Source organism: Balaenoptera musculus, chromosome 11, assembly GCF_009873245.2.
Source record: "Balaenoptera musculus isolate JJ_BM4_2016_0621 chromosome 11, mBalMus1.pri.v3, whole genome shotgun sequence".
In the NCBI taxonomy this organism is placed as follows: Eukaryota; Metazoa; Chordata; class Mammalia; order Artiodactyla; family Balaenopteridae; genus Balaenoptera; species Balaenoptera musculus.
In genome coordinates, this window is record NC_045795.1 from 48,443,755 (window position 1) to 48,471,299 (window position 27,545).

Here is a 27,545-nt window from a genome sequence, read left to right on the forward strand (position 1 = left end):
AGGTCTTCTGCCCATTTTTGGATTGGGTTGCTTGTTTTTTTGATATTGAGGTCTATGTGCTGCTTGTATATTTTAGAGATTAGTCCTTTGTCAGTTGCTTCATTTGCAAATATTTTCTCCCATTCTGAGGGTTGTCTTTTTGTCTTGTTCATGGTTTCCTTTGCTGCGCAAAACCTTTTAAGTTTCATTAGGTCCCATTTGTTTATTTTTGGTTGTTTTTTCATTTTTTATTTTCATTACTCTAGGAGGTGGTTCAAAGAAGATCTTGCCGCAATTTATGTCAAAGAATGTTCTGTCTATGTTTTCCTCTAAGAGTTTTATAGTGTCTGACCTTACATTTAGGTCTTTAATCCATTTTGAGTTTATTTTTGTGTGTGGTGTTAGGGAGTGTTCTATTTTCATTCTTTTACATGTAGCTGTCCAGTTTTCCCAGCACCACTTATTGAAGAGGCTGTCTTTTCTCCATTCTTGCCTCCTTTGTCATACCTTAGGTGACCATAGGTGCATGGGTTTATCTCTGGGCTTTCTATCCTGTTCCATTGATCTTCTGTTTTTGTGCCAGTACCATACTGTCTTGATTACTGTAGCTTTGTAGTATAGTCTAAAGTCAGGGAGCCTGATTCCTCCTGCTCCATTTTTCTTTCTCAAGATTGCTTTGGCTATTTAGGGTCTTTTGTGTTTCCATACAAATCTTAAAATTTTCTGTTCTAGTTCTGTGAAAAATGCCATGGGCAATTTGGTAGGGATTGCATTGAATTTCGAGATTGCTTTGGGAAGTATAGTCATTTTCACAATATTGATTCTTCTAATTCAAGAACATGATATAGCTCTCCACCTGTTTGTGTTGCCTTTGAATTCTTTCATCAGTTTCTTATAGTTTTCTGCATACAGGTTTTTGCTTCCTTAGGTAGATTTATTCCTAGGTATTTTATTCTTTTTGGTGCAGTGGTAAATGGGATTGTTTCCTTAATTTCTCTTTCTGATCTTTTGCTGTTAGTGTACAAGAATGTAAGAAATTTCTGTGTATTAATTTTGTATCCTGCAACTTTACTAAATTCATTGATTAGCTCTAGTACTTTTCTGGTGGTATCTTTAGGATTTTCTGTGTATAGTATCATGTCATCTGCAAACAGTGACAGTTGTACTTCTTCTTTTCCAATTTGGATTCCTTTTATTTCTTTTTCTTTTCTGATTGCCGTGGCTAGGACTTCCAAAACTGTTGAATAATAATGGCGAGAGTGGACACCCTTGTCTTGTTACTGATCTTAGAGGAAATGCTTTCAGTTTTTCACCATTGCGAATAATGTTTGCTGTGGGTTTGTCATATATGGCCTTTATTATGTTGATCTGGGTTCCCTCTATGCCCACTTTCTGGAGAGTTTTTATCATAAATGTGTGTTGGATTATCTATTGAGATGATCATATGTTTTTATTCTTCAATTTGTTAATATGGAATATCAGATTGATTGATATGCATATATTGAAGAATCCTTGCATCTCTAGGATAAATCCTACTTGATCATGGTGTATGATCCTTTTAATGTGTTGTTGGATTCTGTTTGCTAGTATTTTGTTGAGGATTTTTGCAACTATGTTCATCAGTGATATTGGCTTGTTGTTGTCTTTTTTTGTAGTATCTTTGTCTGGTTTTGGTATCCGGGTGATGGTGGCCTCGTAGAATGAGTTTGGGAATATTCCACCCTCTGCAATTTTTTGGATGAGTTTGAGAAGGATAGGTGTTAGCTCTTCTCTAAATGTTTGATAGAATTCACCTGGGAAGCCATCTGGTCCTGGACTTTTACTCACTGGAAGATTTTAATCACAGTTTCAATTTCATTACTTCTGATTGGTCAGTTCATATTTCTTCCTGTTTCAGCCTTGGAAGGTTGTACTTTTCTAAGAATTTGTCCATTTCTTACAGGTTGTCCATTTTATTGGCATATAATTGCTTGAAGTAGTCTCTTATGATCCTTTGTATTTCTGTGATGTCAGTTGTAACTTCTTTTTCATTTCTAATTTTATTGATTTAAGTCCTCTCCCTTTTTTCTTGATGAGTCTGCTAAAGGTTTATCGATTTTGTTTATCTTTTCAAAGAACCAGCTTTTAGTTTTATTGATCTTTGCTCTTATTGTCTTCATTTCTATTTCATTTATTTCTGCTCTGACCTTTATGATTTCTTTCCTTCTACTGTCTTTGGGTTTTGTTTGGTCTTCTTTCTTTAGTTGCTTTAGGTGTAAGGTTAGGTTGTTTATTTGAAATTTTTCTTATTTTTTGAGGTAGGAATGTATTGCTATAAACTTCCCTCTTAGAACTGATTTTGCTGCATCCCAAACGTTTTGGGTCATTGTGTTTTCACTGTCATTTGTTTCTCTGTGATTTCCTCTTTGATTTCTTCAGTGATCTCTTGGTTATTTAGTAGCGTATTGTTTAGCCTCCATGTTTTTATATTTTTCACAGTTTTTTCCCTGTAATTTATTTCTAATCTCATAGCGTTGTGGTTGGAAAAGATGCTTAATACAATTTCAATTTTCTAAAACTTACCGAGGCTTGATTTGTGACCCAAGATGTCCATCTATCCTGGAGAATGTTCCATAAGCACTTGAGAAGAAAGTGTATTCTTCCGCTTTCTGGTGGAATGTCCTATAAATATCAATTAAGTCTATTTGATCTATTGTGTCATTTACAGCTTGTGTTACCTTATTTATTTTCTGCCTGGATGACCTGTCCATTGGTGTAAGTGGGGTGTTAATGTCCCCCACTCTTATTGTGTTACTGTCGATTTCCTCTTTTAAGGCTGTTAGCATTTGTCTTATGTATTCAAGTGCTCCTATGTTAAGGTGCATAAATGTTTACAATTGTGATATCTTCTTCTTGGATTGATCCCTTGATCATTATGATTGTAATAGTCATATGATCGTTGTCTCTTGTCATAGTCTTTATTTTAAAGTCTATTTTGTCTGATATGAGTATTGCTATTCCAGCTTTCTTTTGATTCCAATTTGCATGGAATAACTTTTTCCATCCCCTCACTTTCAGTCTGTATGTGTCCCTAGGTCTGAAGTGGGTCTCTTGTAGACAGCATATATACGGGTCTTGTTTTTGTATCCATTCAGCTAGTCTGTGTCTTTTGGTTGTAGTATTTAATCCATTTACATTTAAGGTAATTATCAATATGTATGTTCCTGTTATCTTCTTAATTATTTTGGGTTTGTTATTGTAGGTCTTTTCCTTCTCTTGTGTTTCCTGCCTAGAGAAGTTCCTTTAGCATTTGTTGTAAAGCTGGTTTGGTGGTGCTGAATTCTCTGAGTTTTTGCTTGTCTGTAAAGCTTTTGATTTCTCTGTCAAATCTGAATGAGATCCTTGCTGGGTAGAGTAACCTTGGTTGTAGGTTTTTCCCTTTCATCATTTTAAATATGTCCTCCTGCCACTCCTTTCTGGCCTGCAGAGTTTCTGCTGAAAAATCAGCTGATAACCTTATGGGGATCCCCTTGTAGGTTATTTGTTGATTTTTCCTTGATGCTTTTAGTATTTTTTTCTGTGTATTTAATTTTTGTTAGTTTGATTAATATATGTCTTGGCATGTTTCTACTTGGGTTTATCCTGTATAGGGCTGTCTGCACTTCCTGGATTTGATTGACTGTTTCCTTTCCTATGTTAGGGAAGTTTTTAACTATAATCTCTTCAAATATCTTCCCAGGCCCTTTCCCTTTCTCTTCTTCTTCTGGACCCCAATAATTCGAATGTTGGTGTGTTTAATGTAGTCCCAGAGGTCTCTGAGACTGTCCTCATTTCTTTTCATTCTTTTTTCTTTATTCTGCTCCTCGGCAGTTATTTCCACCATTCTATCTTCCAGCTCACTTATCCATTCTTCTGCCTCAGTTATTCTGCTCTTGATTCCTTCTAGTGTATTTTTCATTTCAGTTATTGTATTGTATATCACTTTTTGTTCTTTAGTTCTTCTAAGTCCTTGTTAAACATTTCTTGTATTTTCTGGATCTATGCCTCCATTCTGTTTCCAAGATCTTGGATCATCTTTACTTTCATTACCCTGAATTCTTTGTCAGGTAGATTGCCTATTTCCTCTTCATTTATTTGGTCTTGTGGGATTTTACTTTGCTCCTTCATCTGCAACGTATTTCTCTGTCATCTCATGTTGTCTAACCTACTGTGTTTATGGTCTCCTTTCTGCAGGCTGCAGGGTTGTAATTCCTTTTGCGTCTGCTGTCTGCCGCCTCGTGAGTGAGGTTGGTCTGGGGGCTCATGTAGGCTTCCTGGTGGAAGGGTCTGCTGCCTGCTCTCTGGTGGGTGAAGCTGAATCTTTTCCCTCTGAAGGGCAGGGCCATGTCAGGTGGTGTTTTGGGTGTTTGTGAGCTTACTACGACTTTAGGCAGCCTGTCTGCTGATGGGTGGGGCTGTGTTCCTGTCTTGCTGGTTGTTTGTTGTGAGGTGTCCAGCACTGGATCCTGCAGGCAGTTGTGTGGGACCAGCTCTTGGTGTTGATATGGATACCTCCAGGAGTGCACATGCCGATTAATCTTCCCTGGGCCCGGGAATTCTCTGGTGGTCCAGCATCCTAGACTTGGCACTCCCACCCAAAAGGCCCAGGCCCAACCCCTGGCCAGGGAACCAAGAGCCTGCAAGCTGCACATTGCAGCCAGAGAGAAAAGAAAGAAAAGAAAAGAAAAAGAAAGCAAACAGACAAACAAAACCCAAGACAAATACCAGAAGCAACAGCAAAGAAACAGCAGCAACACACAGACACAGAATAAATAAATAAATAAATAAATAAATAAATAAATAAATAAAACAAGAGAACAGACAAAAGAATTTAAAAATGAGAACAGTCAATAAGGACTAAACTAACAAAAATGAAAAATGAAACAAAAACAGAAAGCAAACAAACAACAAAAGAAGCAAAGAAAACATAAAATATACACATTAAAAACAATCAAAAATTTAAAAAAAACAAAAACAAGATAAACCACAAAGCAGCAAAAAAGTGAAGTAAAAATAGAAAAGTAAAAAATATATATTAAAAAAAGAAAAATAATAAAAAGATAAAGAATAATAAAAGCAACAATACCAACAACTGAACAAAACGAAGCAAAGAAGAAAAGAATAACTAATAATAATATTTTCCTGGGGCCTCCTCTGTCATTGTCCTTGCTCCCACCGTGAGCCAGAGCCATCCCCCACCTCCCCAGGAGGCCTTCCAGTACTTCTAGGTAGGTCTGGACCTGCTTTGGGCACTGTGGGGCCAGCTCAGACTCTGACCTGGCCCAACTCCCGCGTGTACTTGCCCCTAAAGTCCACTGCTGCAAAGGCTAGATTGGTCTCAATTGTGGGAACACTCGTCTATTCAAGTATTCCACAGATGCAGGATACCAAGCCGTTCTCCGGGATTTAATCCACAGCTTGTGTATCTGCACAGAGAGATTTTCATTCCTCTTCCATAGTCACACCACCCCTGGGACTCAGCTTTGGTTTTGGCCCCACCTCTGCATGTGGGCCACCCTCAGGCGTCTGTTCCTTGCCCAGGCAAGAGGGAGCAAAAGCAGCGGCTGCTTTAGGCACACTTACTCACTCAGGCTGGGGAGGGGTACGACAGCTACAATTGGGTTGTGCGTGAGTTGCCTGCAGTGGCATGGACCAGCAGGCAGTTGCAACAGACTGTGGCGCACTCGTTCTGGTGGGAATCCCTCCCAGTGCCCACGGAGGCAGGCACTGATGTGTGGGGGTGGTGGCAGCCCTGCCCCCCACGTGCCTCTCAACTATGGTGCCTCGCTTTCCAGGCAGGCCATACTTCTTCTAGGGGCATTCCTGGCCATGCATCCCCTCACTCCTGTCCCCTCTGCTGTATCTGCACAGCCAACAGTGCTCCTCTCCCCATATCAGTTCTACCAACCCCTCACTTTAGCACTCAACCCCCGCCAGCATCGGCAGACTGTTGTCCCAGGCAGGGGTGCCCAGGGCTGATTCCCAAGGAGGCTTTGGGATGGGCAGCGCTCAGGCCCCAGAACCCACCACGGGCGAAGGAGACCCTGGCCCGAGGGGCAGGCAGGCCCACTTAGATGGGAGCCCCTCCCAGTGCCCCCGGAGGCTGAAGAAGCTGGTGGGTGGGGAAAGGGGTTGTAATGGCGGCTCTGCCCCTTGCGCACCACTCAACAATACGCCTTGCTTCTGTGGTGTCCCGAGCTTTTTCCGCAGACTTTCCTGGTTGTGGAGCTCCTTACTCCTGTCCCTTCTGGCTATCTTTTCACAGCCAACAGCTGTCCCCTCCCTGGGTCCATGCTCCAAATCCCACTTTCCAGCACCCAGCCCCCCTTTGCAACTGGCGACTCATGACTCAGACTGGAATGCACAGAGCTGTGGTGTAGATCATGCATGCAGTTCTTACTTTGTCCTGTCTTCCACAAACCATCCACTGCATTCTCCTTTGATCCCCCGAAGTTCCTTTTCTGTCCCAGCTGATTTCCCCACCATGAGGGAGTTTTTCTGAGTGTGGGAACCTCCCCTAACCTTCAGCTTTCCGCCAGGGCTGCTGGTCCCTTTTTTTATTCCTCTTTTCTTTTTTTCTTCTTTCTTTCGTCCTACCCGGTTGTTGAGGGGATTTTTCTTGTCCTTATAGGTGTCTGAAGTCTTCCGCTCATGTTCAGCAGGTGCTCTGTGAGAATTGTTCCATTTGTAGGTGTATTCTTGAGGTACTTGTGAGGAGCGACGAATTCCATGTCCTCCTATTCCACCATCTTGACTCCTCTACTGTTCTTTTTACTGTCACCATAGTTTTGCCTTTTCTGGAATGTGACATAGTTGGAATCCTATGGTATGTAGCTTTTCACATTGGCTTCTTTCACTTAGTAATATGCATTTATGTTTCCCCGTATCTTTATAGCTCTTTTTTAAGCACTGAATTATATTCCATTGTTTGTATGTACCACAGTTCATTTATCCATTCACGCACTGAAGGATATCCTGGTTGTTTCCATGTTTTGGCAATTATTAATAAAGCTGCTGTAAACATCCGTGTGCAGGATTTTGTGTAGGCATAAGTTTTCAGCTCACTTGAGTAAATGAGCAAATACTAGGGAGTGCAATTGCTGGATTACATAGTAAGAATATGTTTAGTGTAAGAAACTGTCAAAGTATCTTCCAAAGTGGCTGTACCATTTTGCATTCCCACCAGCAATAAATGAGAATTCCTGTTGCTCCACATCCTTGGTGTGGGCCATTCTAATAGGTGTGTAGAGGTATCTTATTGTTTTAATTGCAGTTCTCTAATGACATATGATGATGAATATCCTTTCATATACTTATTTGCCACCTTTGAATCTTCTTTTGTGAGTTGTCTGTTTATTGCTCATTTTGTAATCCAGTTGTTCATTTTCTTATTGTTGAGTTTTAAGATTTTTTGTATATTTTGAATAGCAGTCCTTTATCAGATATGTATTTTGTAAATATTTTCTTTCACTCTGTGGATTGTCTTATTCTCTTGAGAGTGTTCTTTGTAGAATAGAAGTTTTTAATTTTAATGAAATCCAGCTTATCAGTTATTTCTTTCATGCATCTTGCCTTTGGTATTATATCTAAAGAGTCATCAGCATGTCCAAAATCATCTAGATTTTCTCCTATGTTACTCTCTAGGAGTTTTATAGTTTTGCATTTTACATTTAGATGTGTGGTCTATTTTGAGTTAATTTTTGTGAAAGGTGTAAGGTCTGTGTCTAGATTCTTGTGTGTGTGTATGTGTGTGTGTGTGCACGCCATGTGGATATTTAGTTATTCCGACATCATTTGTTGAAAATGTTAGCTTTTCTCCATTATATTGTCTTTGCTCCTTTGTCAAAGATCAGTTGACTGTATTTGTTGGGTCTGTTTCTGGGCTCTGTATTCTGTTCCATTGATCTATTTTTATTCTTTTCCCAATATTATACTGTCTTGATCATTGTAGCTTTTTAGTAAGTCTTGAAGTCAGGTGGGATCAGTTCTTCAACTTTGCCGTTCTTCAATATTGTGTTAGCTTTTCTGGGTCTTTGTCTCTCCATAAAAGCTTTAGAATCAGCTTGATATCTGCAAAATAACTTGAGATTTTGATTGAGATTGCATTGAATCTATAGATCAAGTTTGGAAGAACAGAGATCTTGACAATATTGAGTTTTCCTATCCATGAACATGGACTATCTCTCCATTTATTTAGATCTTCTTTCATTTTTCATCAGAGTTTTATAGCTTCCCTGGTATAGATCTTGTCCATATTTTGCTAGATTTATGGCTAAGTATTTCATTTTGGGGGGTGTCTACATAAATGGTAATGTGTTTTCAATTTCAAATTCCACTTGTTCATTGCTGGTAAATAGGAAAACAGTTGACTTTTGTGTTAATATTAACCTTGTATCCTGCAACTTTGCTCTAATCACTTATTTCTTCCAGGAGTATTTTCCTTGATTCTTTTGGATTTTCTACTTAGATGATCATGTTATCTGCAAACAAAGATAGTTTTATTTATTTCTTCTCAATTTGTATCTTTTATTGTCCTATTGCATTAGTTGGGAGTTCCAATACAATATTGAAAAGAGTGGTGAGGAGGAAATGTCTTTGACTTGCTCCTGATCTTAGTGGGAAAGCTTTGCATTTCTCACCATTAAGGATGATGTTAGCTGTAGATTTTTTGTAGATTCTCCTCAAATTGAGGAAGTTTCCCTCTATTCCTAGTTTGTTGTGAGTTTTTATCATGAATGGGTGTTGGATTTTGTCAAGTGCTCTATCTGCTTCTATTGATATGATCATGTGACTTTTCTTCTTTAGCCTATTGATGTCATGGATTACATTAATTGATTTTGAATGTCGAACCAGCCTTGTATACCTGGAATAAATCCCACTTGATTGTGGTGTGTAATTCTTTTTTATACATTGGTGGATTTGGTTTGCTAATATTTTGCTGAGGATTTTTACATCTATGTTCATGAGAAATATTGATTACTCTGTAGTTTTCATGTAATGTCTTTATTTGGTTTGGGTATTTCAGGTAATACTGGCTTCATTGAATGAATTAGAAAGTATTCTGTTCGCTTCTATCTTCTGAAAGAGTTTATAGAGAATGGGTATAGTTTCTTCCTTAAACGTTTGATAGAATTCACCAGAGAACTCACCTGGGCTTGATGCTTTCTGTTTTGGAAGTTTATTGTATTGATTCAATTTTTAAACAGATACAGGCTCTTCAGATAGTCTATTTCTCCTGTGTGACTTTTGGCAGATTGTGTTTTTCAAGGAATTTGTCGATTTCATCTAGGTTATCAAATTTGTGGGCATGGAGTTATTCATAACATTTATTTATTATCCTTTTAAAGTCCATGGGATCTGTAGTGATGCCCCCTCTTTCATTTTTTGAAACTAGTATTTATGTTTTCTCTTTTCTTAGTTAGCCTGGCTAGAGGCTTACTGATTTTATTGATTTTTCAAAGAAACAGCTTCTGGTTTTATTAATATTCTCTTTTGATTTCCTGTTTCCAATTTCATTTGTTTCTCCTCTAATTTTTATTTCTTTTCTCATGTTTACTTTAGATTTAACTGGCTCTTCTTTTTCTAGCTTCCTAAGGTGGAAGCTTGGCATACTGGTTTTAGGTCTCTGGTCTTTCATAATATATGCATTTAATGCTATAAATTCCCCTCTAAACACTGCTTTCACTGTATCTCACAAATTTTGATAAGCCATATTTATTTTTTCCTCTCATTCAAAATATTTTAAAATTTCTTTTGAGATTTTTTTTGACCCATATGTTATTTAGAAATGTGTTGTTAAAGCTCCAAGTATTTGGGGATCTTCCAGTTATCCTTCTGTTTTTGATTTCTACTTTTATTCCGTTGTGATATGAGAGCAGATTATTGGATTGGATTGGTCAAAAAGTTCGGGTTTTTCCGAAACATCTTACGGAAAAACCTGAGTGAACTTTTTGGCCAACCCTATATGATATCTATTTCTTTAACTTTTTAAGGTATGTTTTATGGCCCAGAATGTAGTCTATCATGGTGAATGTTCCAAGCAAGCTTGAGAAGAATGTGTATCTGCTGTTGTTAAATGAAGTAGTCTATAGTCTGCTCTGCCTTTTGTAGAGCACTTCATATAATTCTGTTTTCTCTCCTTTCTTAGCATATCAATTATACTTTCTTTTTAATTTTTCTAGTGGTTTTCCTACAGTTTGCAATATTCATTTACAGTTATCCAAGTCCACTTTCAAATAACACTTTATAACTTCATGAGTAATGAATGTACCTTATACTAACAAAAATTTCCTGATTCCTCTTCTGTCTGTTGTATCATTGTTGTCATTCATTTCATACATACACACACACACACACAATATATAATTGAATATATTGTTGCTATCATTTTGAACAAAGTATTTTCTGTTAGATACATTAAGAATGAGAAAAATAAAAGATTTTACCTTTACTTAGTCATTCTCTGCTGCTTTTCCTTTATGTAGATCCAAATTTCTGGTTTATACCATTTTCTATCTCTCTTTTATATTTTTTTTTATAGATTTATTTATTTTTATTTATTTATTTTTGGCTGTGTTGGGTCTTCATTTCTGCTCGTGGGCTTTCTCTAGTTGCGGTGCACAGGAGCTCCTCTCCGTTGTGGTGCATGGGCTTCTCATTGCAGTGACTTCTCTTGTTGCAGAGCACGGGCTCTAGGCACACAGGCTCTAGAGTGCAGGCTCAGTAGTTGTGGTGCATGGGCTTTGTTGCTCCGCGGCATGTGGGATCTTCCCAGACCAGGGCTCGAACCCGTGTCCCCTGCACTGGCAGGCAGATTCTTAACCACTGCACCACCAGGGAAGTCCCTCTAGCTCTCTTTTAAATTTCTTGTAAGGCAGGACTTCTAGCAATAAATTCCCTCAATTTTTCTTTGTCTCACAATTTGTATATTCCTTTACTTTTGAAGAATAATTTTACAGGGTACAGAATTCTAATTTTGTGGGGTTTTTCTCTCAACACTTTAAATATTTCACGCCACTCTCCTCTTACTTGCATGGTTTCTGAAAGGAATTGGATGAAATTCTTATCTTCCCTCCTTTATAGGTAAGGAGCAAAGATAAGAATTTCCCCTCTCTGGCTTCTTTCAAGAATTTTCTTTATTTTTGATTTTCTGCAGTTTAAATAGGACATGCCTAAGTGTAGTTTTTATTGGCATTTGTCCTGCTTGGTGTTCTCTGAGCTTCCTGGGGCTGTGGTTTGGTGTCTGACATTAATTTGGGGAAATTGTCAGTCATTATTAATTCAGACATTTCTTCTCTCCCTTTCTCTCTTTTCCTTCTGGTATTCCCATTACACGCATGTTACACTTTCGTAGTTGTCCCATAGATCTTGGGTATTCTGTTCAGTTTTTTTTTCATTCTTTTTTCTCTTTGCTTTATCAGTTTTAGAAGTTTCAATTGATGTATCCTCAAAGTCAGAGAGTCTTTTCTCAGCTGTGTCTAGTCTACTGATGAGCCCATCAAAGGCATTCTTCGTTTCTGTTACAGTGTTTTGATCTCTAGTGTTTCTTTTTTATTATTTCTTAGAATTTCTATATCTCTGCTTACATTGTGCACCTGTTCTTGCAAGTTGTCTACTTTTAACGTTAGAGCCCTTGGTATATTAACTGTAGTTGCTTTAAATTCACAGTCTGATAATTCCAACATCTATGCCATATCTGGGTCTGCTTCCAGCACTTGCTCTGTCACTTCAAACTGTGATTTCCCTTTTAGTATGTCTTGTAATTTTTTGTGGAAAGGTGAACATGATGTACTAGGTAAAAAGAACTGTGGTAAAGAGGCCTTTACTAGTGCAGTGGTAAGGTGTGTGGGGTAGGGGAGGCATTTTGTAGTCCTGTGATTAGGTCTCAGTCCTGGGCTTTGAGTTTCATGAGTGCTTCTCGTTTTTTTTTTTTACTGCTTAGGTGGTCCATGATGGCTAAAGGGGGCTGGAGTTGGAATTCCCTTCCCCCACATGGAAGGCTACAGCAGGCTGGATTTGGGCGTTTACCTTCCCCCAGGCTGGTTAGGCTCTGAAAAAACCCCAGTAGGTTAGGTTCTGGTAAAATAGTTTCTCTTGAGGGCAGGCCTTGTTAGAAGAATTGAAAGCTCTGGCATATTTCAGAACGGTTACTTTTTTCCTCCCACTGCCTGAAGCACAGGGAATTATTTTCCCAATTGGCACTGTGAGAACTTGATGGAGCTCCTGGAGGTAAATTCACCAAAGTACATCTCCCTCTCCCAGGACTGGATCCCTCTGGGGTTTTTCTCTCTCAGGCTTGTTCACACTGAGCCTCCAGCACTTCGTGGATTTCAGTTCCTATTTCCCTCCCAGGCATTGGCTGTTGGGGAGGTTTCAACTCCAGTAAGTTGTGGTTGTTTTAATTTGCCAGTAAGCAATTTGTCTCTCCAAATTTGGGGGCAGTGCTTTGCCCTGTGAACTCACTCCCTGAGGGATCTAATAAGAGTTATTGATTTTCAGTCTGTTCATCTTTTTACTTGTTGTTAGGATGGAGTGGTGACTTCCAAGCTCTTTACTGCCAGACAGGAAACTGGACTGTCCTTTTTGTTTTTAAGAAAATGCTCTCAGCTGTCATGTTTAAAGAAGAACATACTGACAGTTTTTCTGAGGCCATGAATGGACAAGGTTTAGAAAAATTATTTAAAGAAGAGAAGCCATTGATTTATATTAATATTTGTACCTCTCTCTAATATGGTTGTAAATAAAAATTTTTAACATCTGTTATGGGTCATGAGGCATAACCATCTCTACTCATTTGGAACATTTTCATTTTCTACCTGCAGCTTCTCTTTTATACTTTAAAAATATGATTTGGATGTAGCTCAGAAGAGGCCCTTTTAATTATCCAAATCTACATTTCCTGTTAACTGCTTTTCACTCTGTATGTGAGGGTGCTTACATGCAGAGATTTCTGAAGGGAGGAAATTAAACCTTTCTCACTAGGGAGAATGCAGCTCTCAGAAAGTAGTTAATGCTGCTGAAGTTGAACATGGACCTACTGTTGCTATCAGAGAAACCGCTAGTGATTGTTATGTTTTTAAGTATTACATCAGAATTTCCCTTTGGCATTTGAAATTAGAGTGGTTCTCTTGCATTGGAAGATGATTCTGCAACTTTTGAGCATAAAAAGTTCCTTGAACAACAGTTTGGATATTTCTGTTCCCAATTCATTTCCCTACTGGAAATTTTACATAAGAATGACTTACGTTTTGAGGAGAAACATAAATTTCTATTCTGTTATCATTAACTCTCAATATATGATCAGGGTCTTTTGGATCCAATCTTAGTTTCTGTGTTTCTTTTTGTGCAGTTTTAGCTATTTGTACAGATTAATGTTTCATTGTGATTTTTATTGTTATCAGAGGTCTTCAAAAGAACAGGGAGAAAAAAATTTTTAGATACAACTAAACTTATTCTATCTTGTAACTGCTATCAGGTTTCACTGGGCCACGATCTTTTTTCTTCCTCTCTTTTGAAACATTTTGCTATTTTATCATTACTCATCAATTATTCCCAACTATGTTTGAAAGACAAATAATTATTTAAATGGAATAATGATGGAATAACTTAAAAAGAGACAATAGTGAAATATATCATCAGTGAACTATTTTTCCTAGTACTACAAGGAGGTCTCTCTCTTTCTCTAACACACATACCAATTAGCTAAAATGAAAGAGAACATTTTTGATTATCTAAAATCCACCAGACATTGTTTTAGGAGCTTTATTTATGTAGATTATATTATTTAAATCTCACAATATACCAATATATTACTCCTGGGTTATCAGTAAAGAAACTGAAGGTCTGAGAACATACAGTGTTTTATATTTTACACTGTCTAGTATAGTAACTTATGCCATGTAAATATTCTATGTATTTCAATTAATAAATTATATTAATTTGTTCAGGTACAATGTATATTTCAGATCCATATAATATTTTGAATAAAATACACATACATTTAATTAAGTATAAAAAAATTGAGCACCTGTGCATATGAAAAATGGTCCCTGCCCTGAGGCATATCTTAGCCTTGCAGAGTGCTTACACATACATAGAAGTAACCATAATATCAATACAAGTTAGAAAGTTCTATGGCCTAAGGTGACTATGGATTTGCAAAAGAGGTGGGAATTTCTCCTAGTTGAAGAATCATCTGTGTTGGTAGATGGTCTTGTACGTTCATCAGTAGGGAAAATGTGTACGCCAGAAGAAGGGATTATTTCAAGCACACAGCTGAGCACAGGAAAAAGGGCAGTTTACATGTGGCCAGCCAGTTGTAGGTATAAATATAATAACCTGCTCCTCTAGATTTCTATGTTTTATGAAAATAATTTTTTTACTACAAAATTTGCTTTTAGATGGCAAGCATTTATTTTCTCTTATATTCTTGGGTATTTATCCTTTTTGTTTTACTTGTTCATTGTGAATTATAATCCTATATCGTAAATTAAATTTCTATGCATTTTTCTTTAATGTTAAATGTAACCCTAAAACTTTACAATTAATGTCCATAGCTCTTTCCATTTTTCATTACCACAATATTAGGGTTTCTAAAACATATCTATGAATAAATATTTACATATAATCTATTCAATTATGGAATTCCAGATTGAACATTTTTTAAAAATCCAGCAGTTGTGCCAATGATTTTTACTAATACACACACATACATACTTTTGCTTATATCAAAATTATATCTTGAAATAATTTTCTATACAGTTGACCCTTGAACAACATGAGTTGGAACTGCGTGAGTCCACTTACACTCAGATTTCAACAAATTCACTTAATAAATATATGGAAAATTTGGGGGAGATTTGTGACAACTTGAAAAAATTCACAGATGAACTGCATAGCCTAGAAATATTGAAAAAATTAAGAAAAAGGTATGTCATGAACGATTAAAATATATGTAGATACTAGTCTATTTTATCATTTACTACCATGAAATATGCACAAATCTATTATAAAAAGTTAAAATTTACCAAAATGTATGCAAACACAGATTGTATGTGGAACCATTCATAGTCGAGAAAAATGTAAACAAGCATAAAGATGCAGTATTAAACCATGATTGCATAAAGATAACTGTGATACACACTGTACTACGGTAATACTTTCCTAGCCATTTCCTGCTGCTGTAGCAGTGAGCCCAAATGTAGTGCACATCTGCTTAAAACGCTGTGACACCAGTCACCTCTTCATGAGCACTTCGTCTTTCCACTAAGTGCCATATCACAGTAGAAAGTTCTTTCTTGCGGTTCTCATGTATTCGGTTGGCCAAAAAGTTCGTTCGGTTTTAAGTAAAAATAAAAGACGCGTTTTTCATTTTTACCAGAATTTTATTGAACAGTGTATTCACTAACTGAACGAATTTTTTCGCCAGCCCAATATTTTCCATAATATTCAGTGCAATACCATAAACCCTGAATAGCACCATGGGACCCACAAAGTGCCACTCGTGATGTTGGAAGTGCTCCCAAGAAATAAGTCATGCTTGGTATGTACCATAGATTGAGGTCTGCAGCTAAAGTTGCCACCATTTCAAGATGGATGAATCCAACCATTGTTTAAAAGAAAAAAGAGAAGGAAAGGAAATTTGTGAAGCCGTCACTGTGGTTACACCAGCATGTGCAAAAACCTTGCACTTTTTGTGCAGTACCTTTTTATCTTGAATTGAAGATGTGGCCTTAATGTGGGTGCAGGTTTGCTATCAGAAGGACATACCTTAGACTCTAATATGATTCAAGAAAAAGTGAGGTCATTATTTGACAACTTAAAGCAAATGGAAGGTGAAGGATCTAAAGTTGGAGAATTTAATGCCTGAAAAGGATGGTTTGATAATTTTAGAAAGAGGTTTGGCTTAAATGTCAAGATAACAGGAGAAGCAGCTTCTGCTGACCAAGAGGCAGGAGACAAGTTTCCAGGCACCATTAAGTCACTGAGGAGAAAGGATGTCTGCCTGAACAGATTTTTAATGCAAATGAAAGTGCGTTCTGGAAAAAAATGCTGCAAAGGATATTTGTTAGAAAGGAAAAGAAGCGAGTATCAGGATTTAAAGCAGGAAGGAGTAGGCTAACTGTATGATTTTGTGCAAATGCAGTTGGGTTTATGATCAGAACTGCCCTTATCCATAAAGCTGCGAACCCATAAGACTTGAAGGGAAAAGGTAAACAGCAGCTGCCAGTCTTTTGGTTGTACTACTAGAAGAAGGCCTGGATGACAAGAAGCCTTTTTCTGGATTGGTTTCATCTTGTGCTTTGTCACTGAAGTCAGGAAGTACTTTGCCAGGAAGGGACTGCCTTTTAAAGTTCTTCTGATATTAGACAATGCCCCTGGCCACCCAAAACCCCATGAGTTCAACACTGAAGGCATCAAAGTGGCCTACTTGCCCCCCAAACACAATGTCTCTAATTCAGGGGGTCATAAGGACCTTGTAATGCTCATTACTCACAGTGCTCTATGGAAAGGATTGTCAACGCTGTGGAAGAGAATCCTGATAGAACGTCGTGAAAGTCTGGAAGGATTATACCATTGAGGATGCCATTGTTGTTATAGAAAATGTTGTGAGAGCCATCAAGCCTGAAACAATAAATCCCTGCTGGAGAAGATTGTGACCAGATGTTGTGCATGACTTCACAGGATTTACGATGGAGCCAATCAAGGAAATCATGAAAGAGATTGTGGATAAGGCAAAAAGGGTAGGGGGTGAAGAGTTTCAAGATATGGATCTTGGAGAAATTCAAGAGCTAAGAGACACCACACCAGGGGAATTAACAGATGAGTGCTTCTGAACCAGGGCTAGATGAGGAAGAAGATGTAGAAGAAGCAGTGCCAGAAAACAAATTGACATCAGACAAGCTGGCAGAAGGTTTCCGAATATTCAAGACGGGTTTTGACTTTTTACAACATGGACTCTTCTATGATATGGGCTAAAGCAAAACAACAGGAACGCTTCTACGATACAGGCGCTGAAACTAAAGCAAACGGTGGAAGAAGGGTTGGTACCATATAGAAACATTTTTGGAGAAATGAAAAAGCAAGAAAGTCAGACAGAAATTAAGATGTATTTCTGTAAAGCTACACCAAATGTGCCTGCCTCTCCTTGTCTCCCCTTCCATCTCCTCCACTTTGTCTGCCTCTGCCACCCCTGAGACAGCAAGTCCAACCCCTCCTCCTCTTCCTTCTCCTCGGCCTAGTCAGCGTGAAGTTGACAAGGATGAAGACCTTTATGATGATCCACTTCTACTCAATGAATAGTAAATAATCATCTTGCCATACAGTTAATAAACTTATCTGTTGTGTATTATGAGAATATCTTCGTATGAAAATGGAATACCTGTATGGAATACCTGTATGGCAATATCTTCGTATGAAAATGGAATACCTGTAAAGGTCATCTGTTCTCATCATCATCAGTGCCCAAGTATTCATCATGTAGAACATTGTGTGCAAGGTGTGTATTGAAGTGGATAGCCTAACCTTATATAGGCATAAGGTGAGTGATATTTAACATAAAAGTAATAACATGTTAGTTTTCTTACTGTCTTATACCTTCGCTTTCAAAGAATTATATTACCATACAGTATGTCTCTCTTTCTCTCTCTCATAATTGGAGATACTGCATATCAACGTATCATCACAAGTAAGGGGTTTTTAACAAAATGTAACAGTGTTTCCCATCCTGTCTTAAGAGTATGACTGTACTACTCTATGCCATAAAAACGTGACAACCATTCATTCATTAGTGTATAGGAAAGGCTACTGTGAAACAATCATATCGATTACACTAGGCAACCATAAAGCAGTCATGTTGCTGTTTCTTTGTTAAACATGAATTTCTTTTTCACATTATCTTTTAATTTTTGATGTCTAGTGTTAGTAATACGTATGACATCTACAGTGTTTTGTATCATAGAAGACATTATTGCTGTAGGTACTGACAGGCAGATGATTCATCTTGTAAACAGATAACTTACAGCATTGATATATACAGTACAGTACTGTAAATGTTTTTTCTCTTACTATTTGCTTAATAACATTTCTTTTCTCTGGCTTAGTTTATTGTAAGAATACAGTGTATAATACATATAACATACAAAATATGTGTTACTCGACTGTTTATGTTATCACTAAGGCTTCCAGTCAACAGTAGGCTATTAGTTGTTAAGTTTTAGGGTAGTCAAAAATTATATGTGGATTTTTCACTGTGCAAGGGGTTGGCACTTTTAACCCCCATGCTGTTCAAAGGTCATCTGTTCTCTATTTGATTAGACTCTTCATTCTTGCTGAGTCTTTCTCTGAGGCACTGTTGGCAGCTCAGGGGCCCCAGATGGAGGCAGCAGGCATAAAGCTTAGGGAGTTGTAGTCAAATGGATCTGCCCCCACTGCATGACCTCATGCTGTGAAGTGCAGATGGAGTACGCCCCTTTTAAAACTATCACGAGGATTAAATAAGATATTGTCTCTATGAAGTCTTTATTACATGTCTGGCTGGTAGTATAGGGTTGGCCAAAAAGTTTGTTAGGGTTTTTCCAAACTTTTTGGCCAGCCCAATAGATGTACACGTAGAGGTAGCTGGGATTTAATTCCAGATCTTACATACTCTAGAGCACATAAGCTGACCAGAGTCTAGAAATAAGATACACTAGGTGCTAGCTGGTGGACATCCAACCAGCCATCAGATTTAAGGGAGGAGGTTTGTCAAATAAGTATACCGATCCCTGATGTTATTACTTTTGGATTACTTAGTTTTACTCAACTCTGGGAGCTGAGTTTGTTAGCATTTTGATCAAAAGAACCACTGAAAACACATATCATGGTATGAGAAAGTAGAAAATTCTAATGTGTAATGTTGCATTTATTTGAACAGGAGTGTAGTTCACTTTTTTGAAGCAGCCATACCTTATTATCTTACAGACAAATCCAAAGCAGATGGCAAAGTTGCTGTGGTGGCCAAGAAAAGGGTAAGATCATGTTTTATTAAATCAAATATACAGACTTCAAATTCAATCTGATTAACACTATTTTTAAACGAAAATTAAATTAATATTTTAAATCAAAATGACATATAATCAAATTTTTCTTCTAAATGTTACTTGACACTAGGAATTTAATATTTATGGTTACTTATATCAATGTTATAGAATTATCAAATATTAGAATAATAGAAAATTGTAAGTTAACAAATAAACAGTTACTTTTATTTGTATATACTCTCATATACTAAAATATTTTTAATATGTCGTGTTATTATAATGTATGCAATCTTCATAGAAAATTCAAATAATTAAAGTTCACAGCTTAATATGGACTTTACCTTAAAGTTAAGTAGAGAACAATATCAGACATTTGTATGAATCTTTTTAATGAAAATTTGTAAAGTTAATAGCATTTTAAAAGAATTTTAAAAATTTAACATGTCATTCTATATACATTGTGTGTGGAGATATGTTTAACTCTAGTTACTGTCAAAACTGTGATTGGGATAGGTTGAGCCTTGACAGTCTCCTTAAGTGGCAATATTCTCGAATAGTAGTTTCTCTCCTTGTGTCCACCACTACCAGTGCTTTTCCCACTCCCTTGCCAGCTTTAGATATCACCAATTTTTACATATTTGCCAATATTTGAAAGGAGAAAAATATGCCATTGTTATTTCAGTCTGCTGTTATTTGTTCTTTTATTTTAGCGAGGTTGAGCATTTTTCATATATTTATTGGACATATTTCTTCTGAAAACTGCCTATGCATATCTTTGCCCATTTCTTTCATGGGCTTTTTTTACTTTGATTGATTGATTTATAGGTTGAACTGCTTCTTTGGATCTTCATTTCCTTATGAAGGCTCCCCTGTCACATAAAACTTACCTTAGATAAATTTGTGTGCTTTTCTCTTTTTAATCTATCTTTTGTTACAGAGGCCCCAACCGAGCGCTTAGAAGGATAGAAGAAAGAGACATTTTTCCTCCCTTACACAAACCAGTTATCCGAATACCATTTATTGACTAATAAATAATCTTTCCCTTCTTTACTTTACTGTTTTTCTTTTGTTATCTTCTTTATAGTATACAGTATACCTTCTTCATAATATAACATACAGCATTTAACATGTCAAAATATCTGTTTCTATATCTATCATGTATCTAGTCTTAAAAAGAATTCTAAATTGCTGTAATTATTGTTTCTCTATCCTTTCTTTAATGTGTGGATTGGTGAACCTTCATTACCCTGCTTTTTCAAAAATTTTTTTCATAGTTCTTGCCTGTTTAGTTTTTCAGATTGTATGTATGTATGTATATTATGATGAATTGACATTTTAAAAACCCTTTCTGTCTGGGGAGGGACTGTCCCTCCCAAGACTAGCCAGTTCTTCTAGATGGCACAGGGTACGTCTTTCATATGCACCAACCAATTCCAAACATCACCCAGCTACCTTCTTCTCAAATTCTCAAATACCAAGCCAGTATTGCCCCTGCCCTAAATTATCCCAGGGCCAGGTTCCAGCCAATGGATACCACCCCTCTAGACCAAAGCCTTCCAGAATTATTCAAAGTAGCCAGTCCTAAACTGTTTACCCTACCCTACCTTTCCTTTCCCATGGAAACCTCAATAAAGGCACAATTTAAATAGTTTTAACAACACACAGATGAACTTTAGAAATATTTAGTTAAGTCTCCCAAGAAAACTTCTGTTGAGGTGATGATTGGTATTGTAGAAAATCTATGTATTAATTTGGAGAGAAATTACATGTTTATAAAGTGAATGCACACACGTAGAAATATGTCTCTTTATCATTTTTTCTTTAGTTTTTTTCAATGTAGAATTTTACGTATTTCTAACTAAGGCCTTCCCACATATTTGTTACTAATTGGAAAAGGATCTCTTTTTTATTTTTTCTAATTAAAAAAGAAATCGTTTATTTATTTATTTATTTATTTATTTTTGGCTGCGTTGGGTCTTCATTGCTGTGCGTGGGCTTTCTCTAGTTGTGGCGAGCGGGGGCTACTCTTTGTTGTGGTGCGTGGGCTTCTCATTACAGTGGCTTCTCGTTGCAGAGCTTGGGTTCCAGGAGTACGGGGTTCAGTAGTTGCAGCACGCAGGTTCAGTAGTTGCAGCACATGGGCCCTAGAGTTCAGGCTCAGTAGTTGTGATGCACGGGCTCAATTGCTCCATGGCATGTAGGATCTTCCCGGACCAGGGATCGAACCCTTGTCCCCTGCATTGGCAGGTGGATTCTTAACCACTGTGCCACCAGGAAGCCCCCTCTAAATTTTTTTAGCTTATATATAGAAAGTATGCATGTATGCATATCTTTTTTTCTAACACTTTATTTTTATTAATGCCAAGAGTTTAACTTATACCTCTTGAAAGACAAAATTAATGACCACTTTCTTTTTTTTTTTCGTACACACACACTGTATTTTATTTTTACAAGCGATAAATAGACTGACACCAAGCATTGTAAATGGATGACCACAACAAAAGCAACAATGATTGCAATTACCAAACACGAAAACACACTCATATTATGTCATAATACTGACATTCAGTCCAGTAATCCTCCACTGTAACAGCTCCTTTAGTTTGCAGTGAAAATTGATTTCTATATTCTTTGCCTCTGAGTCCTTGTGGGATTTTTTTTTTTTAATTCAAACAAAGTCACAAAAATTATAATCATCCTCATCAGTTCACTCAGTCCCATGTAATTAATTTTTTTTTCATCTTGATCTTTTGTTAGCACTTTTATGAGTTCATCAGTTTTTCGTTAGAGTTCTGAAAATGCTTATTCATTCAGTTCAGCAGTACAGTTACCAGAAACGAATGACCACTTTCTTGATTTATACATTTATGTATGAAGAATTCAAGCTATTATATTTTCTGATAAAAAAAAATTTTCCCCCAAATTATTGCAAAAATTCTTCATAATAAGCAGGAAAATTTCATTAGCCCAATTGCAGAAGTCACTTACATTTTATGAGTAGATGTCTGGATATTTGTGCTGATTAATAAGCTTGCTTATTAACATAGAATTCATGTACTGCAACTCACTTGATTCACTTAGCTTTATATGCATCTTTCCACAAAGATAAATATTATAATAGATCTCTACTGCTGGCTTCTAGCACCAGGCAGAGAGATACCTCAGGAAAGTATAGTAAGTAGAGGAACCCCTTGGGAAGAGTCACAGTCAGGTTTCAAAACTCATTTAATATCCTTTTGGATTTTACTTTTCTTCACCTTTCCATAGACCAGTGTTCCCAAAACTTGAATCATTCAGGTATTCCATCATCATTTTGCCATTTTCTGTGCTGTTAGTTACTATAGTTTTCTTTCATTTGATTAACCTTTTTGGTAATTTAATTTTTTTATTGAGGTAAAATTTAAACACCGTGAAATGCACAGATCTTAAGGGTGGAGTTTGATGACTTTTTCTTAAGTGTATACACCCATGTAACTACCATTCCAGATTAAAATAGAGCACATTTTCATTACCCCAAAAAGTTTCCTAACCAAAATTTTAAGATGTAAATGTACTCTTTTGATGTGAGTTGCATTTTCAAATATATAAATAAATATATATTAATATAGAAAATTGTCCATTTATCACTTTACATCATCAGTGGAAACCTTCACATAGAAAGTTCTTTTTGTACTAATTGCAGTTTCCTGGTCTCAGTGGGAATGGGAGGAGCTGGGATAGAGGGGAAGTGGGCATGGGGTGAGTATAGCAGGCATGAAAATCCCTTTGTTTTTCTTCCCTGGAAGTAAAATGACAGCATCCTAGTGTGAGGGCCACACTGGTCTCCAAGCTCTCAGGTTGTTGTCCAGCAGCCGGCTTACAGCTTACAAAAGGTAGGTTTTCCACCCACAGGGCTGCTAGGCCCCTCTTGTTTTCAGGGATTTCAGGTCCGAAGGGGAGTGCTTTGGGAGGTGGAAGTGGTGGGGGTATCCTAATCCGATGACTTGTCCCAGTGCACTGATTTATCTGAGAAAATTCAAAGTTTAGTTATGCAGACCTGGTACTTGGTAAACAGAAATTCATCTTTATCAGTAATATCCTCTCTTAACTTTTAAGAATTGTTTTCATCCTAATTACTAAAAAACAAAATATCATTTTTAAAATGTCACCATTTATAATAATAGAAGATTGTATTAATTTTTGTTTCTCTACACATTATGCCCATTTGAAAATTCACTCAAGGTATTAATTCACTTGGAATTCAAGTTCAGTAATACTTAAAATCTAGTGTCAGATTCCAGAAATTCAAAACTTTTCAACCATAACTCTCCACATTTTCTATTCTGTATTTTAACTTTGAGCCAGAAGGCAATAAAAAGAATTCTACAAAATGTGATTGCTCTTTTGTTAAGATACAAAAACCTTTTCAACTTGAGTCCTACTAATCACATGAAGAGCAGGTGTTGTCCTTTGTTATTTGGGACTAAACGTTGTATTATGCAGCTTTCTTCAGTTTTGTTGGTTATATTCATTACAAGTATAGTCCTTTCTCTCATCCAGACACACAAATTATGACTCCAACATCAAGCTACACACATGATGAATCTGGGTTTCTTCCAAAGTTTGGGATATTTCTCATTCACCGTCACCTTCCTCATCCCATTCCATTAAAACCAAAACCAATCTTACTAATCCATAGAAAAGTGGATATAACATACAAAAGGAATAAAATAATAAAAATAATAAAAGTAGGGCTTCCCTGGTGGCGCAGTGGTTGAGAATCTGCCTGCTAATGCAGGGGACACGGGTTCGAGCCCTGGTCTGGGAAGATCCCACATGCCGCGGAGCAACTAGGCCCATGAGCCACAACTACTGAGCCTGCACGTCTGGAGCCTGTGCTCCGCAACAAGAGAGGCCGCGATAGTGAGAGGCCCGCGCACCGTGATGAAGAGTGGCCCGCGCTTGCCACAACCAGAGAAAGCCCTCGCACAGAAACGAAGACCCAACAAAGCCAAAAATAAATAAATAAATAAAATTTAAAAAAATAAAATAAAAGTGGATATAACATACAAAAGGAATTTGAATGTAGCTATTGCACTAGATATTTAAAATGATCTTTCTGTGTCTAATAGAAATAGCTATTGTTTTCCTGTTTGCAAAGGGAAATTGTTATCATTGGAAAAAATATGCCAGTGAAAATTAGTAGAATTTACATATAACTTACTAGAATGAATCTATAATTTTAAATTTATAAACATTTGGCTTCTGCCCATAATAGCTTCTTCAAACTTTTTATTTATATTAGACAACACAAGCCTACTATTTCTTTTCTTTGAAGACCTATAAATTATTAGTTTTTTTTTTTTTTAATTTATATTTATTTATTTATTTATGGCTGCTTTGGTTCTTCATTGCTGCACGCGGGCTTTCTCTAATTGCGGAGAGCAGGGGGCTACTCTTCGTTGTTGTGCGCAGGCTTCTCATCGCGGTGGCTTCCCTTGTTGTGGAGCTCGGGCTCTGGGCGCGTGGGCTTCAGTAGTTGTGGCACATGGGCTCAGTAGTTGTGGCGCGTGGGCTCTAGAGTGCAGGCTCCCTAATTATGGTGCTTGGGCTTAGTTGCTCCGCGGCATGTGGGATCTTCCCGGACCAGGGCTCAAACTGGCGTCCCCTGCGTTGGCAGGCGGATTCTTAACCACTGAGCCACCAGGGAAGTCCCAATTATTACTTTTAAATTCTTTAAAATTGTAATGACTTTGGGGTGATATTTTTCTTTTTTTTATGTACTAATACCTTTGCTTCAAAAATAATTTGCTCTGTTATGAAATATGTATATTAGGTACACATCTTAAATCTGTACTCCCCCACATACTGGGAACACAGTCACCCAGATCAAACAAACGGAGGTGTATCTTGCATATCCTTCCAGGAATCTAGGCTCAAGAATGTCTTTCATTTCAACCTCTGGGATCCTCAGAGAGCTGATGTAAAGACTTGGATCCAGATAAAATATTTTAAAGAATAGTCTTTTTTTAAAAAAAAAATTGTGCTATTGTGCAGAGTCTGTCTCTTCCTGTGTAGGAGAGATCATCTTCTTTTGCATGTTGCTGAGGATTAATGTTCAGAATTTGACAGTGATCGTGGGTTAAAGAATCAGGCCAATTATCCTTACTACTCAAGTTGATGGAGAGAAAAGTGGTAAAATAGATAATGAAGGTCTCAAAATTTGTTCTTTGGTCCAGAAAGAATGGTGTAATATGGGTACTATAATCATTGACTGTTCTCTGTACATCAGCTTTTTAGAATTTAATTGAAATATGTAGATTCTAGAAGTTCTTCCTGAGAAACCTTATCTTTTCCCAACATTGCTCTTGCTAAAATATCCAGTGACTTCGGAAAAACTATACACAAATAGGAATTGTTCTCAACAGACTTGGATTTTTAGACAGTGTCCAATTGCAAGTCAAATAATCTAACTTACCAGCTTCATTCAATCGGATAAACAACTAATATAAGTTCTGCTTTCTTCTGATTTCCATGGAACTCTTTACTCTCTGGACACCCTGTTCCTGTTAGTCCTTAGTATTCTGAAGCTCTGTATAAATATGAGTGCAATCTGTGCTATTTAAAAAAAAAACTTCCTGAATTTCTGTGTTCTATCACTGGTATAGCTAGATGGTCAAAGACTGTTAAAAAAAAAAAAAATCAAGTGCAAGACTTCAAAATTTATCAGTGAAGTACATAGTCATATAGTTCCTTGAGGTGTCCTGTTACTTCTGTCCTCAGCCAAGACTGGGAGGTGTTAATAGAAGGCCTTTTCATGCCTTCTGTTTAAGGTGGTCTAGTGGTCAATTTCTATTTTAGGGGAAAATATTCTCCTGTGTCTCAGCTCACTGCTTGACCACACACTCCGGTATTTTTTCTAGTAAGCTGCTCAAAGCAGAGAAATCCACAGTGCTTTAGTGTGAACTTACACATGGCTGAAGAGAGTGCAAGGGACAACTAGATGTTTATAAGTCATGTTGCCAGGGACTGGTCTCTGATATTGTCCAAATCCCACAGGAATACCCCTCTACTGAAGATTGACCAGAGGGAAGCATTGGTCATTGGCAGACATCTATGTAAGAAACACTGGATTTGTAGATGATCTGTTGAAATCATGTTTAAATAGGGCTAGAAAATGATCATTTCAACCTTCCCTCCTTTTCAAAGAAGTGTTAAAAACAAATATTATCTGGACCCGAAGACTTAACTATATTATTGGTACTCTCCAGATACTCAGATTAAGTAATAACCATCTTTTACAATGTTACATGAAACCAGTTTTCATCCTTTTCCAAGCATATATTTCCCAGCAGATTTACCAAAGGGGAATGAGAATATTGGCTTTTCCTTCTATATGATGACTTTTGACAAGGAGTTTATATACATTATTCAAGGTACAGATTCATTCTTCTGTCAAAGTAGGCAGCTCTTTAGTGATTACTGACTGACAATTATTCTCAGAAGGTTACAAAACATATTTATGTCTTCTATGAGCATAAAATGCTGATCAAAATTTTACACCCTCAGATTTAGCACAGCTAACAAACTTGTTCTTCTTGCTTAAAAAGATTTTTAATCTTGGGACTTCCCTGGAGGTCCAGTGGTTAAGACTCCATGCCTCCACTGCAGGGGGCGTGGGTTCGATCCCTGGTTGGGGAACTAAGATCCTGCATGCCACATGGCTTAAAAAAAAAAAAAAAAAAAAAAGTTTTTAATTTAGATGAATAGTGGCTTAAGGAAATGGGCAATATCAAGTCAGTTTATGCAGATTATATTAATCTGATGTAAACACAGTTCTTATAGATTTTCTGTCCTTTGCAATAAAAGGCAGTTCTCTCATTTGCCATTCTAGTCCGCAATGCTAATTTTTTTTTTTCAGTAAATGGCATATTCCCTCTATACATACACCTCTTTGTTTTTATAGCCAACAAGAAAAGAATTAATACTTGCTTTGTTTTCTTTAAAATCAGTGACACTTGTATAGCAATATATTTGTGTGGATGGGTGTGGGCTAGATCAGTGCCTGGAAAACTTTAGAGTCACCTGAAGAGCTTATTTAAGTACAGATTCCAGGCCCCACCCCCAGAGTTTCTGATTTGGTAGGCATGGGATGGGCGTGAGTATTTGCATTTCTAACAAGCTCTCAGGTGTTGCTGATTCTGTCATGTCGTGGCTCTTGTTCTGAATAGCATTGGACTGGACAACATAGAATCAGCTGTGCAACACAGGAAGAGAAGGAGAAGAGATAGATGAGATAAAGTAATCTTTAGTGTCTACTTGTACTGGGTTGGATAGTAGCCTCCAAAAGATATGTCCACCAGGAACCTCAGAATGTGACCTTATTTGAAATAAGGATCTTTGCAAATCCTTTGGGTAAGGATTTTGAGATGAGCTCATCCTGGATAATGTGGGCCCTCAATCCAACAGTAAGTGTTCTTATGAGACAGACATCTATCCTTCAGAAACTGTAAGACAATAATTTTCTGATGCTTTACCAAATCTGTGGTA

At 37.2% G+C, this 27,545-nt stretch overlaps 1 protein-coding gene across 5 annotated transcripts in view; it reads left to right on the forward strand.

Annotated features, from left to right (window-relative positions):
- Positions 1 to 27,545, forward strand: part of ZCWPW2 (zinc finger CW-type and PWWP domain containing 2) — a 140,137-nt gene that overhangs the window by 98,144 nt on the left and 14,448 nt on the right. For all 5 annotated transcript variants that reach the window (XM_036869968.1, XM_036869973.1, XM_036869969.1 and 2 more), the window contains one exon: positions 18,958 to 19,004. In XM_036869968.1, coding sequence (XP_036725863.1) covers positions 18,958 to 19,004 — 47 coding nt within the window. The remainder of the gene's footprint in view (positions 1 to 18,957; positions 19,005 to 27,545) is intronic.